The sequence below is a fragment of the Aquarana catesbeiana genome, linkage group LG09 (genome assembly GCF_042186555.1).
Source record: "Aquarana catesbeiana isolate 2022-GZ linkage group LG09, ASM4218655v1, whole genome shotgun sequence".
NCBI classification, from domain to species: domain Eukaryota; kingdom Metazoa; phylum Chordata; class Amphibia; order Anura; family Ranidae; genus Aquarana; species Aquarana catesbeiana.
Genome location: NC_133332.1, coordinates 223238275 through 223253918, shown reverse-complemented (window position 1 = coordinate 223253918; position 15644 = coordinate 223238275). Strand labels below are relative to the sequence as shown.

Here is a 15644-nt window from a genome sequence, read left to right as displayed (position 1 = left end):
CAAGTATGCCGGAAAGTCCGACCGTGTGTACGCGGCATTAGGGTGGCTCTGGTAAAGGTGGTGTGTAGGGTAAGGTCAGTTGGAGGCCTATAGTTGCCCCCCTCCCCTTGCACTCCGTCCAGGAGACCCAGCCCTTAATCTTCTTAACACACCATAACTACTTGTTGTTTGGAAAGCTGACTAGTCCACTCCCACATTACAACTCCTCTTAAGGGGACATGTAAATGTAGAAAAAGGGGCGGTTGGAGTTCCCCTCACTCCCTGTAAGGGAGGGTGCCCCGCCGCCGCCCTGTTACATGATTGCTAAGCCTTTCCCAATTCTAATTGTACTACCTATTCTAATTGTGTTGTTCATGTTTTACATTTTTTATACTTTGATATATATGACTCATGCAACATTTGCTTCTTATGCCAATGGCACATTGAGATGTAATGCCTTGTCTTTCACAAATAAAGATTTTACAAAAAAAATGTGCTACACGAAACGACATGGTGCCTTGGCACATGTGCCCATGTAAGCAGGCGCTATTAAAAGAGAAGTATGGGAATTTCTTTTTTGAATCATACAGTACTTACCTAGGTGGATGCAGCATTTGCCCTTTGCTGCATCTGCCCCTCTCTAAGGCTGAGAACCGAGCGATAAAACGCCACTGATCGCTCGGCCCTAAGAGCTCTGTGAGCAGAGAGTTGGTCGACTGTCAGTTACTGCTGTCTGCTTTGCCCCACACTCAATGGCTCACTGTGAGGCTGAGCCAGGTGCCGGTCCAGGATCCCGGTCATATGGTCACAATCTTTCCCGAGCCTGTACTGGCTTTGTGGCATCAGCCGACAGAGGACTTTAGCCCGCTGTCTGCTGAAAATGGGTCACAGGCTTCTCTTTAGCAGATGCAGCCCCATGCATCTGCTAAAGAGAAGCATGCTTCTGTGTGGGTCATGAACGTGTGCGATTATGCACATGTTTACAACCTGAACATGTGTGATCCTAGCATTATTGTGGTGTAACCTGTTTTTTTTTTTGGATGCCGGGAGGCGGGGCAGGGTTTATGAACATATGACCGCCATAACTGGCTGCAACAGCGGTCACATGATCGGAAAGCTCCCGACTGGCGCCAGTAAATGTGCCTTGAGCGCACAGGGCACACACTCTTGGCACAGGTTTGTTTTATTTTGGTACACAAATATGTGGCCTCTTGGCGTCAAGGGCCATCTGCCGAAAGGCCACATAGTTGCTTACTTTTGGCACTAAGAGTTCAATGAACCTGTACTGAGAAATATGCCAAGGCTACTATTGCAGACTTCCTCCTGCTAATTGCCTGGCTGTCACACTGACTCAATTACTTTGGGGCTTTGAGTGACTGAGTGGGAACAAGTATGCAGATCAGAAAAGTCACAATGATGTTTTAACTCCTACCTTACATACATGTTCTAGGTCAGGGACTCACAATGTACTAACACTACTAATTCAGCTTGACAGACAGGCAACCAGCATTTAGGGAAGGTATCACAACTTCAATTCTTCTTTAGTACAGGTTTAAGGCAGACTGTGATGTACAATATATGGTCTCCATTATGTGCTATAATGGAGGAGACCATTGGAGGGCACAAGCGCAGACATATTGTCCTATTATCACCACAGTAGCAGACATTTGGCCTCTAAGGTAATCGCCTCATGTACCCAAGGCTGGTCCTGGCTCTCATCTACCTTCTCAAAACTATACATACTTCCCTTTCTTACCTGTCATAGGGGCAAGTTGTGCTTTCTCTCACTGTAGTGTCAATGTCATCCCCAATCAGCCAGTGAAATTTTGGATCAGTATACAGACGGAGAGTGCGCCTCTTCTTCTTAGAGAGGTAACTGCATCCAGCGTTAAAGTCACCCATAAAAACCAGATTCTGCAATAAATATAAAGACAAGTCATTCCTGAAAAGGTGAGAATCATTGAAAATGCAATGTTGCCACTTGAAGTGAAACCATACTTTACTCATGCAGATAGAGTGTAGAATGCGGTGTTTTGTTTTTTGATATCTGTGTCACACTGGGGAGATTTTCCCTCACTTCCTGTCCAAGAAAAATTAGTTCATGAAAATCTCCTAAAATGAAGAGAAATCCCCTCTTTGACATTTGTCACCAGAAAAGTTGTTCCCATTGGAGGATTTCCCCTCACCTTTTGTTCTGTGACAACTGTAAAATGTAAAATTTCCAGTACTGACAGAGGTTCTAATTCTTCGCTATTCATATAAAACAAAACAAAAATTCCTGGAGATACCTTTTAATGTATAATTCAAGTGCAATTAGGATTCTGTTTGTAACAGACAGTGGAATAAACTAAAAAAAAAAAAAACAACTAGTTAAAGTCTCCTAACTGTGGAGTTTGAAAAGAGGAACATTGGTGGATGGAAAAGACATGTGAAAATAGACATTGCTAAATTGCACTATATAGGGGGCGTGGCATAATGGAGCTTGGTCAAATAGGAGTCTGATCCAACATAGTGTAGTGTAACAGGTTTCAAGCACCAGCAACAAAAGGAGGAAATGTTAAGGCAGGATTACTGGAGAGGTGGAACACAGGGAGACCCTCACCAGTGAAGTGACATTTTGACATGGCCGTCCACCTAAACTGACAGGACGGTCAAGGAGAACATTAATTGAAGAAGCAGCCAAGAGGCCCATGGTAACTCTGGAGAAGCAGCAGAGATCCAAAGCTTAGGTGGGAGAATCTGTCCACAAGACAACTATTAGTCGTGCACTCCACAAATCTGTTCTTTATGGAAGAATGACAAGAAGAAAGCCATTGTTGAAAGAAAGCCATAAGAAGTCTTGTCTGCAATTTGCGAGAAGCCATGTGGGGGACACAGCAAACATGTGGAAGAAGGTGCTCTATGTGTGGCGGAAAACTAACACTGCACATCACCCTGAACACACCATCCCCACCGTGAAACATAGTGGTGGCAGCATCATGTTGTGGGGATGCTTTTCTTCAGCAGGGACAGGGAAGCTGGTCAGAGTTGATGGGAAGATGGATGAAGCCAAATACAAGGCAATCTTAGAAGAAAACCTGTTAGAGTCTGCAAAAGACTTGAAACTGGGGCGGAGGTTCACCTTCCAGCAGGACAACTCTAAACATACATCCAGGGCTACAATGGAATGGTTTAGATCAAAGCATATTCATGTGTTAGAATGGCCCAGTCAAAGTCCAGATTGAGAATCTGCCAATTGAGAATCACACTTTTCACATATTTATTAGTAAAAAATGTTGAAAACCATTTATCATTTTCCTTCCACTTCACACTGATGTGCCACTTTGTGTTGATCTATCACATAAAATCCCAATAAAATACATTTACGTTTTTGGTTGTAACATGACAAAATGTGGAAAATTTCAAGGGATATGAATACTTTTTCAAGGAACTGTATGTAGTGAACAGAATAGCAAAAATATTATCAGTTAAAGCGTAACTCCACTTTTGTTGAGAAACCCCCCCCCCCCCGGGTGATCGATGTACATTGCAAGGATTATAACAACCTTTGTTGCAGATTTCTACCTTCTGTTATTCTGAAGAAATCCATGTGTGTTTGTCTGTGCCTCTGAGTGGGTCTAATGGGAGTGGTTTCATAATTATCAGTCAGCTGTGGCAGCTGCCGGCACTAATGAGGAAATCTGCTGGGCCTGCATCCCTTAAGACGTGTTCCTATTTTAAATATCTCACAAAAAATTGCATTTTTGTTGCAGGGGATGCCTGAAATCTGACTTGTATCTTAGGCAGACTTCTGGGAAAATTGGTGAGCCAATCACACAAGCAGGAAACTATGTTTCTGGGGAGTGGTCAGTACACATTCTGTGTACAGAACAACTCCATGTAGCCATATTGCATTGCATTTATGGAAAATGACAGCGGCTGCAGATTGAAAAGAAAAGGTAATTTTTAATAACATTCAATTATAATATGACTTGTATCGCAACTGTATACGCTATATTATTTTTTCTTTATTTGCTATTTTTTTTCCCCATGAAAGTGGAGTTACCCGTTGAAAACTATTCATATAGAAGTATGTGTTTCACTGGTGTATTTAGTGGCTTTGTTGGAGTTGGATTTGCATTTTTTTTTTTAAAATATCAGCATAATTGAATTTTACTTACATTACAGCGCCAGTGGCTCGTGACATTCAGAAATACATCATAAAGGGCTTCAATTTCCTCATCAGCTTTATCTGGGACGGTATGCTGCGGAATCACAACCAGGTCTTGCAGGTCTGAAGAGAAGGAGAGGTAATGTATGTATATACTGTATATATACAATATTGTTTTTTTTTTTTCAGTTTTGGATACAGCAGAGAAGAATTCTGTCCTCTGCTGGTTCATATTGTGGTTTGTTTCGCTATTTTCTTAGAAACCAAGATGTCACTAGGATAGGAAGTGACAGTGAACTCACACAGACCACAATGTTTTCAGTCCTTCCACATGTAAAAGAAATAAAAGTTTTGACTGAAGATAGAAAATTTGCCTTGATCAGCTGCTGCAGCCTATCAGCTGGTGCTGCTGTGAGAATGCATTGCTCCAGCAGGGAGAAATTAAAAAGATAATTGTGGATATTCTTTTTTTTTTCTAAAGGACTTTATTTTCACTTCCCCTCTGTTCTGTCCACTCATCGCAGCTGCCATGTTCTTGTTCAGACAAGGGAAAATATAGGCTACTTTTTCCCCCAAAATTTTATTTGAGTTTCCCAAAATTCCAATACAGTAATACAGTCAGAATGTAGTTTGATCATAAACATAGAAACATGTTAATGACATGTATTGACAAACATCTCCATCTTACCCAGGGGAACACATGGGAATGAGAAAACCCCCAAGTAAGGAAAAACCATACAGGTAATATTGTCCATCTTTAGAGAATTAGGTACAGTGGAACCTTGGATTACAAGCATAATCCGTTCCAGGAGAATGCTTGTAATCCAAAGCACTCGCATATCAAAGCGTTTTTTCCCCATAGAAGTCAATGGAAACGAAGATAATTTGTTCCACATTGATTTTTCTATTGCATGCAATACCGCATGTGGCCAGAGGTGGGGGGGGCGGAGAGCCTCAGAAATACTCGGGGACAGCTCGGTTGAACTCGGAAACCATCGGAAAGGCTTGGAAACACTCGGGAACGGAGTATTTCCGAGTGTTTTTAGAATATTTTCGAGTGGTTCCGAGTATTTCCGAATGACTCCGAACCGTTCTGAGTGTCACCGGTGCCCCCGCACCTCTAGCCAAATGTGGTACTGCACAACCCATTGGCTTGAATTCTGCTTGTTTTGTGAGACAACACTTACAAACTGAGTCAGGATTTAAAAAAAAAAAAGTTGCTCGTCTTTCAAAATGCTTGTTAACCGCGTTACTCGTAAACCAAGGTTCCACTGTAGTTAACTCCCATCACCCGACCTGCAAACTCGTTTAGGGAAGGTTTCTCACAACTGCAAGTCATAATAATAACCCAAGGGTGGGTGACGGGGACTAACTTACCAAAGTGGTAACAGTGGGCATGCATAGGTGGGGATAGTCAATGTCTAAGCCATAAATCATATGACCTGATGTCACAGTGACAAGGGGGGTATGTGGAGATCAAGACTGTGGTGCAGTGATTTTGGATGGAATGGCATAGGAATCACCAAAAAAATAGCGTTAGGGTCTTGGCCAGTAGAATGGGAATTGTATGACATAGATACTAGGTGGCGACCAAGCCTGGCGTATAAAATGGATAGGGATGTCATAGAGTAGATGTGCCTGAAAGAGTAGTAGGAAGACAGAGAATAGAGAAAGGTGTGAGAAGAGGGTGGGAAGGGGGGAAAAAAGTGGGGGGGGGGGAGTGGAGTTCCAGTCCAGTTAATACTGCTGTTTCTGTTCATGTTTATTTCTTTTCACTTCCTATATTAATGACATCCCGTTACACCCTGACACACTGGGTGTCACCAAGACAGGAAGTGAGAGAAAATCTCCCCAGTGGAGACACAGACAGCAATAAGGCCTTGTTAATATAGGGCATATGAATCCATACCCCAAGGTGCGTTCAGTGCTGTACCCAAGGATGTGCACTCGGGGCAATGTGACACTCAGAGAATGTCTCATTGGGAGCAGCATTTGTGTCAGTGCAGCCAATGCGCCCCAATTGACGGCAAAGAGACTGCCCACACAGGGAAGTAGGGAACACCTGTACATCCTTGTGCAGATCGCATGGATTCATACACCCAATGAGAACATGTCCTTAACTTGACAGAGGTTGTCACCCTTTCCCACTCTATACAACATTAAAAAAAGAAAAAAAAGTTATATGTATGTAAATATGAATATGATTCTATCTATTGATTTAGCAAAGTACATCCCAGTCACCAATGTCATTACAGAACCTGCAATGTTCCCCCATTTACTGACCTGCATATCGCAATGTGAAGCGGACCACATATGGTTCCCGAGCAAATACGTCTGGTTTCTTTGGGTCATTGTCATGGTACTTATACTGATCCCTCACAGAAATCTTGTCCGATCTAAGAACGGAATCGGGAGGAGTTTAGGAATCGGGAGAAGGTGAGGGATTAGGAGAAAGCGAGGAATCAGTTGAAGGTTAAATCAGATATAAAATATTACATATTAATATTATGTACTCCTTGAGTCAACAGCTCTAAGCTCATTTTCACACATTTCACCATAGTTGGAAAAAAAAAAGTTGATTACAGCGCTCAATAGCTCAAGCTAAAATTTACACATACAAGTGAATTAGAGCAGTGACTTCCTCTATGCCTTCATCTTTAATATGGTTCCATCTGTGGTTTTTAATGAGAAAGAGAGCATCTGAAATAAGACAACTACGGCTGTGCTCTTGGTTTAGAAAACCCATAGAGCTCTGGAAATCCTGTGTCATGAGAGCACCCAGCATTACATGTTTATTTGTAAAACTATTTTATAAATATATATAGAAAAAGATATACAACAGAAGTTTATAACCGTATAAGAACATAAAAATTGACCCCAAAGCAATACAATATGCCTTTGCAGTAATCCTACCACAAACAAGAATGTTCGGGCCAGTGTCTCAAAATACTGAAATAAGAGGAGCAGCATGGCAGTCAAACAATGGCAGCTCTGTGTTTCTGGCTCATAGGGCAATTTTTAAAGAAAAACCTGGTCATCCTATAGGGGTAGCTAGGTAGGTAGCTAATTGGTAGCTACCCATCTCTGCAATCTACCAAGAGGTCAGCAAGTCTTCTTGCTGTAGGCTGTCATTTTGCTGAAGTTCAGAGCCCCTGACCAGCAGTAAATCTTTAGGCTGTCAGCAGATCAGCCTCTACAAATTCGGCACAGTGCCTAAAAATAGAGATCAACTGAGAATGTGCAGAGCAGGGTGAGACAGTGTATTATTTTAAACAGTATAGGCATATTTTTAAAGTGATTGTAGAGGTTAGTTTAAAAAAATAAATAAATAAATAACAAACATGTTATACTTACCTGCTCTGTGTAATGGTTTTGCACAGAGCAGCCCAGATCCTCCTCTTCTAGGGTGCCCTGGTGGTGCTCCTGGCTCCTCCTCTTCATTGGGTGCCCCCACGGAGAGCCACTTTCCATGGGGGCACCCGTGCGGGTGTCCTTTTGCACAGACAGTAGGTCTTGGCCCCGGCTCTCGTGTCACTGGGTTTGATTGACAGCAGCAGTAGCCAATGGCTCCTGCTGCTATCAATCTATCCAATGAGGCCAGAGATAGTGGCTGGAACAAATGGGTTCAGGTAAGAAAAAGGGGGGCAGCTGCAGTACAGAAGGTTTTTCACCTTAATGCAATGAATGCATTAAGGTGAAAACCTTGAGACTTTACAACTCCTTTAATGTTTTACATAGCTATACCTGCAAAAAGGGCCAGCCCCCTTAAAGTGATTTATCAGGACTTCATTTTCTGACTAAAGTCCCACTTTAAAGTGGTCCTAAAGGCAGAAGTTTTCTTAACCTTAATTCATACTAGGCTCCCAGACCCCCTAATACTTACCTGAGGCCGATCTCGATCCAGCAATGTGCAGGATATCAGTGGCTCTCTCACTCCTCATTTGCTCAGAGACAAGCATGAGCTGTCAATCACAGCCAGTTAGGAGGAGGTGGGGTTAAGCTGCGCTCTGTCTGTCAATGGATACACAGAGCTGGCTCAAGAGTGAGCCCGCACGAGTGCTTCCATAGCAAGTGGCTTGCTATGGGAGAAATAGAGAAAGAGACTCCTGCGCTGCTAGCGGACTCCTAAGCTACCAGGGGGACACTGCTGCAACACCTAAGAGACTGCTCCACACAGACAAAAATGCATAAAGACTAGAAGGGGGTTGGTAGTTGCGCTGTGATGGGAAAGGGGATGAGAACAAAAAGGGGGGGAACTACACTAAAGTGGATCTGGCAACCATGCCAAGTGACCTGAAAGCAAGATAAATATATAAAACGGACACAGCACACTGGTGAGTGTGTATAATAAATGACTGGAAAAGTGACTAGTGCATATAGTGAACAAATAGATAGGCTGCACTAAATAGTGTGAGTATAAAGACAAAGTAGTAATGAATCACATAAAAGTGAGCAATGCACATGATAAGAAAGGCAATCACACTGGTGACATATAATGCATATCTCACTAGATACACAAAAAAGCTAGTGAGTAAGAAATAGCGAATGGTCTTAAACATGAATCAGAAACGCTTGACCAATAAAATACAGAGTGCAACCTAAGAGTATATCAAATCAATGAGTAATGATTGAATAATAATAGCAAAAGAGGATATAATTCCAAAACATCAAAAAAACGTGGATCTCAAAATATATAAAAAAAGAAAATTGTGTAAGTGGTGTTGAATATAAACGACAGTCCCACCACCAGGTGTAATAATGCTGGATCACAGTCCAAACAAATTGACAGGTGAAGAAGGGGGGTGGTCTTTGATGGGGGCACCTCAGTGAACACAGGCCCCTTACCTTACAGCTGTAAGGTATACAGCATAAATGTTAGACACTCAGTGGAATATGGAATCCAGAATGGTTGCAGCTGACGGTATGGCTCGTAAATTCAATGGTGTCACATGCGGAAAGAACATATAGACAGCATGTAGTGTGATACCGTATGGCACTGGGGGGATGGACGAGCTGAAGGAGGAGGGGGGTTGCACTCACTTTGTGGCAGATGAGCGCAAGCCTCAATCCACGAGTGCCAAACTCGTATAGTCCACACTACTGGCCGTAGAACCCTCTACCGTCTCTCATCTCCTGTGGCTCTCCACCCATCATCCGTCATAGAAATAATATAGTAGCAAGACAAGAAGACCGCATATAGCGTAATCCCGTACAATAAATACACTTTATTTATGTTAAAAACAGTGGTACACTTACAAAAGCAAACAGCTGGGGGGTAAAACTCCGCGAGCGCCGTGCTCGTAGCATCAGCTGTTGTGTGGCAGCGTCCCGTGCTCCTAACGCGTGTCGTCACGTCACGTGACTTCTTCAGAGGATCCTCGTCCATCCCCCCAGTGCCATACGGTATCACACTACATGCTGTCTATATGTTCTTTCCGCATGTGACACCATTGAATTTACGAGCCATACCGTCAGCTGCAACCATTCTGGATTCCATATTCCACTGAGTGTCTAACATTTTTGCTATGGGAGCACTCGGCAAGGGGAGAAGCCAGGACCAGCCGCGGGGAACCCCAGAAGAGGAGGATCAGGGCTGCTCTGTGCAAACGCATTGCACAGAGCAGGTAGGTATAACATGTTTGTTATTAAAAAAAAACAAAAAAATCAGACATTTACAATCACTTTAACTCACATAGAAGGCTGCCAGTATGTTATTACGCATACAGAGATATATTACAGAACTTACTTATATATAAAGACATATTTTTCCATGTAAGAATTCCGACCCAGAGGGGGACTAATGACAAATTGGAAAAGTTCTTGTTGCCTATGAAACAAAAGTAGCATATTAGAGTAGACTTAAACCCAATCAATAAAATGCCAGATAATCTTTACTGTATTCATTTAATTTCAAATGCTCTCTTCAATCTTTTTAAACCTGCTGCTCCCAGTGTACCTGGTGAACCTACAATCAGTATTTTTTCAAGTACTTCCTTTTATGGGGTGACAACAGTCTTCCAATTGTGCTTCTGTATTGTCACCCCGCCATATGCACCCCTAATGAAAACTACAAGTAACCATGCATGCTAATACACAGGCATGATCCATCATTGTACTGTATCTCTCAGGAAATTGATCCAAAGCAATGGATTTGGCACAAGTGAATGTAGAAAGGAAGTTCCTGAAATAGGCTGGAGTAGCTCAGCAACACTGATAAGCAAAAAAGGGGGAATGGGAAAAAAAAAAAAAAAATTTTTAATGCTAAAAGTTAATTATACAGAGTCCTCCAAAAAACGAAATGACAGTCAGATATAGTTTAGATTTAATTTAAAGCGGTATTAAACCCAAAACCAAAAATGTAATATATTGCAGCTTACCAATTGTTAGTTGTGGTGGCTGCATTTGTTTTCTTCTTTTAGGCTTTATTCCTTTTGTTTTCACCTGGTGATCGGGCCAGTAACACATCTCCTGTATTAGAGTGCATCCTCTTTGAAAAAGGTGCACAGGGGGCACCTTTGGACAGCAGTATTGTCAGTCTGAGGGGTGGGGAGTGTTAGAGGAACTAGGAGATTTAGTACAGTAAGAAATTAAAGCCAAACTCCAGCTCACACTGCAGGTACACAAGCAGTTACAGCAACAGTTTTATTTTTACATGAATAAATTAAAGATGAATTTGAATAAATAAAAGCTTAAAAAAGAAAACAAATGCAGCAATCCCATCTGGAGTCAATTTGTGCGGGGGGCCCGAGGAACCCAGCTTACCTTAGAGGGGTCAGGAAACTCCTTTTTCAGCTCCCCAGGCCCTTCTTATGTGTCTAATAGGGGCACAGGGTGACCTGAGAAGCCCAGTCTGGTCTGATATAACCAGACTCACTACAACCACACTGGACTCAGCATTTCCTTTTAATACTGAACCAGCCAGGTTGTCTACACTATGTTTAGAACACTGACATTGGACATTTGAATTGTGTGCAGGTACACATGCCAAGTCATAGGAGAGGAGAAGCTCCTTTAACCACTTGCCGACCGCCACACGCTGATATATGTCGGCACAATGGCAGCGCTGGGCAAATGGGAGTACCTGTTCGCCCCCTTTAATTGGCGGGGCTAGCGGGCGCTCGCACCCGCTGCGTACAGCGTGACCGTGCCCGCGGGATCCGCAGACTCGATGTCCGCCGGTCTACCGGCGATCGTGTCTCGGAGCCGCAGAACAGGGAAGTACCTATGTAAACAAGGCATTTCCCCGTTCTGCTTTGTTACATGTCATCGGGAGCAGTGATCGCTGTCATGTGAGTGGAAGCCCATCCCCCCCACAGTCAGAATCACTTTCTAGGACACACTTAACCCCTTGATCGCCCCCTATTGTTTAACCCCTTCCCTGCCAGTGTCATTTACACAGTAATCAGTGCATTTTTATAGCATTGATCGTTGTATAAATGACAATGGTCCCAAAATAGTGTCAAAAGTGTCCAATGTGTCCGCCATAATGTCGCAGTCACGATAAAAATCGCAGATCGACGCCATTACGAATAAAAAAAAATTAATAAAAAAAATGCCATAAAACTATCCCCTATTTTGTAGACACTATAACTTTTGTGCAAACCAATCAATATACACTTATTACGATTTTTTTTTTACCAAAAATATGTAGAAGAATACACATCGGCCTAAACTGAGGAAAAAAATTGTTTTTTATATATTTTTGGGGGATGTTTATTATAACAAAAAGTAAAAAAGAATGCGTTTTTTTCAAAATTGTCGCTCTTTTTTTGTTTATAGTGCAAAAAATAAAAACTGCAGAGGTGATCAAATACCACATAAAGAAAGCTCTATTTGTGGAAAAAAAGGACGTCAATTTTGTTTGTGTGCAACATCGCACGACAGTGAAGGCATTGTCGCCTCTGGTGTTTCCTTCCCCCCTCCATCTTCATTCAAACCTAAATCTAGATCCTTCCCCAATCTTTCAACGAACCCTAACATCTGGGCGTTCGTGGAACAAATTACAAGTGCCATCAAACAACATGACTTCTCCACGACATATCCTTCCAATTTAACCATTGCTCAAAAACAAGCTATCAAATCGCTACAAAACCACCCAGGGCTGGTTATAAAACCAGCTGACAAGGGGGGCAATGTGGTTGTTATGGATGTTGCGGCATATGAATCCATGTGCCGCAACATCCTGGACAATAAAGAGTGGTACCGACCTATTTCACGATCACTTATAGACAACTTTGCTACTGAATACTATGAACTTATTTTTTCGGCTTTCCAAAAAGGGACCATTGATGCCAACACTTGGAAATTCCTAAATGTAAAAGACCCCAGAATACCTACTTTCTACGCTCTGCCAAAACTTCATAAATCTCTTAAATGTCCCCCTGGCCGTCCCATAGTGTCAGGGTGTTTAAGTCTCACTGAGAATGCCAGTGCGTTAGTAGATAAGTATCTTAGTCCACATGTTGTAGCCCTTCCCTCCTATGTCAAGGACACTTTACATTTACTTCGCATTCTAGCAGATCTACACCTCCCACCCGATGTTTGGATGGTGGCATTAGATGTGGAGAGTCTGTACAACGCCATACCTCATAACAACGGCATTAAAGTAATTTCTAATTTCCTACAAGAAAGAGGACCCAAATTTGAGGCCTATGGCCACTTTGTCACTGACCTCTTAAACTTTATTTTAACTAAAAATCACTTTATGTTCGGCTCTTCCCACTTCCTCCAGGTACAAGGCGTGGCTATGGGCACCAAGTGTGCGCCATCCTACGCCAATTTGTACCTGGGGGGGTGGGAAAGGGAACTGTTTGGCAATACTGACCTCGCTGATTTCCTGTGCCACGTTATATCGTGGCACAGGTATATCGACGATGTGATTTTTTTCTGGTCTGGCACTCATGAACATCTTTTGAAATTTGTTGATACTCTCAAAATTAATTCATACAACTTAAAGTTTACAATGGAATGTAGCCAGAGGAGGATTGCCTTCCTGGATCTGGAGATCCAGCTGGATGCAGGGGGCAATCTTTCTTCTGCTTTATATCGCAAGGAAACATCTGGAAATACTATCCTTCATGCCAACAGTGCTCATCCAAAACCACTTCTCAATAGTATTCCATATAGTCAGTATCTTCGTATCAAACGTAATTGCTCCCACGACAAGGACTTCTTTGCAGCCTCTCAGGAGTTATATGAGAGACTGAGAAGAAGAGGATACAGTCATAGGCTGTTGAAACAAGCTTTCAACAAAGTTAAGAAACTCGATAGAAACAAACTAATCTACTCAAAGAAAAACATGGACGATCCTCAACCTGTCCGCGTGATCACTGAATTTTCACAGCATTATAGTGAGGTCAGGGACATTCTCAGAAAGTTCTGGCCCTTACTTACTGCCGACAACACTATCAAAAAATATATTAAATCCGAGCCTCAAATTACCTATCGACGTTCTCAATCACTCAGAGATAAAATCATAACCAGTCATCATGCACCTAAATCTGATCTCACATTAACAACTTTTGGCACATTTCCTTGCGGACAGTGTGATATGTGTGATTACATTTATGATGCACGTGAATCCCTGTTACCAAATGGCCAATTACATAAAATCAAACACAAGGTCACTTGTCAATCCATAGGCGTAGTATATCTGGCTACATGTATTTGTGGCAGCTACTATGTCGGAAAAACCAAACGTTCATTCAATGTGCGCATTCGTGATCACATCAAACCTTTGTACAAACACAAGACATCCACTTCCATTAATCGTCACATAGCGGACCATCATAACTTTAATTCCCATGTTGTAAGCTTTACAGCCCTTGAACATGTTCCTGCACATGCTAGAGGCGGTGATATTGACCAAAAACTATTACAACTAGAAACCAAATGGATACACACCCTGGATGCTACCCGACACCCAGGACTCAATGAATATATCAGCTTTAAGCCATTCCTGTAATATGCTTCTGTTTTGTTATAGAGGTACTTCTATACACAATTATGTAATGTGTTCCTCCCGCCATCAACATTCTCCACACCGAAGGTGGACCCTGACCGATTAGGATATAGCTTGATTTATGGATATCTGACATTGATATATAATGTACATCTCTTATCTACCATACCTACTCTATCATCCGCTATTCTTCTCCTTTTAGTGTTTATTCAAAAACCTTCCCTCCCCTTCTTGAATTATAATTCTACAGTGATTGATTTATTACCATGTTGTATCCATGTATGTATTTTTGTTATTTGCTAGCTGTCATGCCTGTCTTTATAGGACACACGCTCTGGACCTGGTTTATTTCCCCTTCTATCTATGCCCATGGTGTGCGGGCTATTTTCCACAGGTCCCTAGCTTGTTTCCACCCGCTCCCAGTATTCTTGGGATGTCCTCGGTTGGCCTCGCACGCCCCTAGGTGGTGCCTCCCCCCCCCTCCCCCTGCCGGGTTGGCAATTGTGACACCCGCATCTAGCTGCTGTGGGGAGCCAGTTGGATGGCATCGGATCTCTTCGGCGCTGCTGCCTGAGCCTCTATGGGCACTTAGGCTGTATGGACACTCGAGGGCATTGCCAATTGCAATTGCCCACTTCGAGCCACGGCATCCTGGGATCGGCTGATCCTTCCTCCTCCAGGGTACTGAACGGCCGTCACCGGCTCTCCAGTACAGCGCCAGTGTCAGTGACGTAAGCCCATACGTCACATGGACACTTCCGCACTGTCTTCTGGACCTTGTAGGCCCACAGACGGTTGCGAGTTGCGCATGCGCAGTGATCCTTCTGTCCGCTCACACGTGCGGTGACGTCAGACGCCGCACGTGTGGTGGGGGGCATAAGAGCGCCGGCTTCCCAGGCCGTACCAGCGCCCAGGGACCTCTAGGACATGTACTCATCCCCAACATCTTCATCTGGTAGGCTATATACTTTACAAATAGATGGATATCCATATAGATATCTACTGGCCTGTCATCTTATATGTTTTGTTTTTTATTTGTCTAGTACCTTAAAAGCAGTAATACAGATAGGTACATCTCCATGCCTATCATCCGATTGATGATTGTACTGCTCTTGCTGGTAAGTGTAGCTTACCTTATTTTGAAATAGCCCCTATTTCTCTTACCTGTTTAATACACTACTGCTGGGCATATTATATGCTTTTGCATCTGAACATCCAATCCTTTTTTGCTCTTAGGTTTTTCATTCCTAGGTACTCTACTTTGGACCCGACTTGTGATAAGAAGCAATTGCTACGTCACAAATCTAGTGTGTTCCCATGTCCTATATACACTCTCTCTAAACACTAATTGTAAGTTTTTAGATATACAATTTTTCTACCACATTATGGGTCTATGCCTTTATGTCCCAAATTTGAGGAATCTTTATAATCATTATATCCGTCTCCCCTTCCTTATAGAAAATTAACCTTGCCTGGTCCTCCTCTTTGCCCTCTGCAGCCTCCCAATGTGCCCTGCGCTCGGGTGGCCGCTCCTTGGAGTTCTGTGTGTTCATC

General features: G+C 42.8%; 1 protein-coding gene across 3 annotated transcripts in view; it reads right to left on the bottom strand.

Annotated features, from left to right (window-relative positions):
* The window catches only part of LOC141108313 (deoxyribonuclease-1-like 1), a 54370-nt gene that overhangs the window by 16865 nt on the left and 21861 nt on the right, over window positions 1–15644 (bottom strand). For all 3 annotated transcript variants that reach the window (XM_073599811.1, XM_073599813.1, XM_073599814.1), the window contains exons 4-7: window positions 9876–9956; window positions 6413–6525; window positions 4140–4252; window positions 1736–1893 (exon numbers count right to left, since the gene is read on the bottom strand). In XM_073599811.1, the coding sequence (XP_073455912.1) occupies window positions 1736–1893; window positions 4140–4252; window positions 6413–6525; window positions 9876–9956 (465 nt within the window). The remainder of the gene's footprint in view (window positions 1–1735; window positions 1894–4139; window positions 4253–6412; window positions 6526–9875; window positions 9957–15644) is intronic.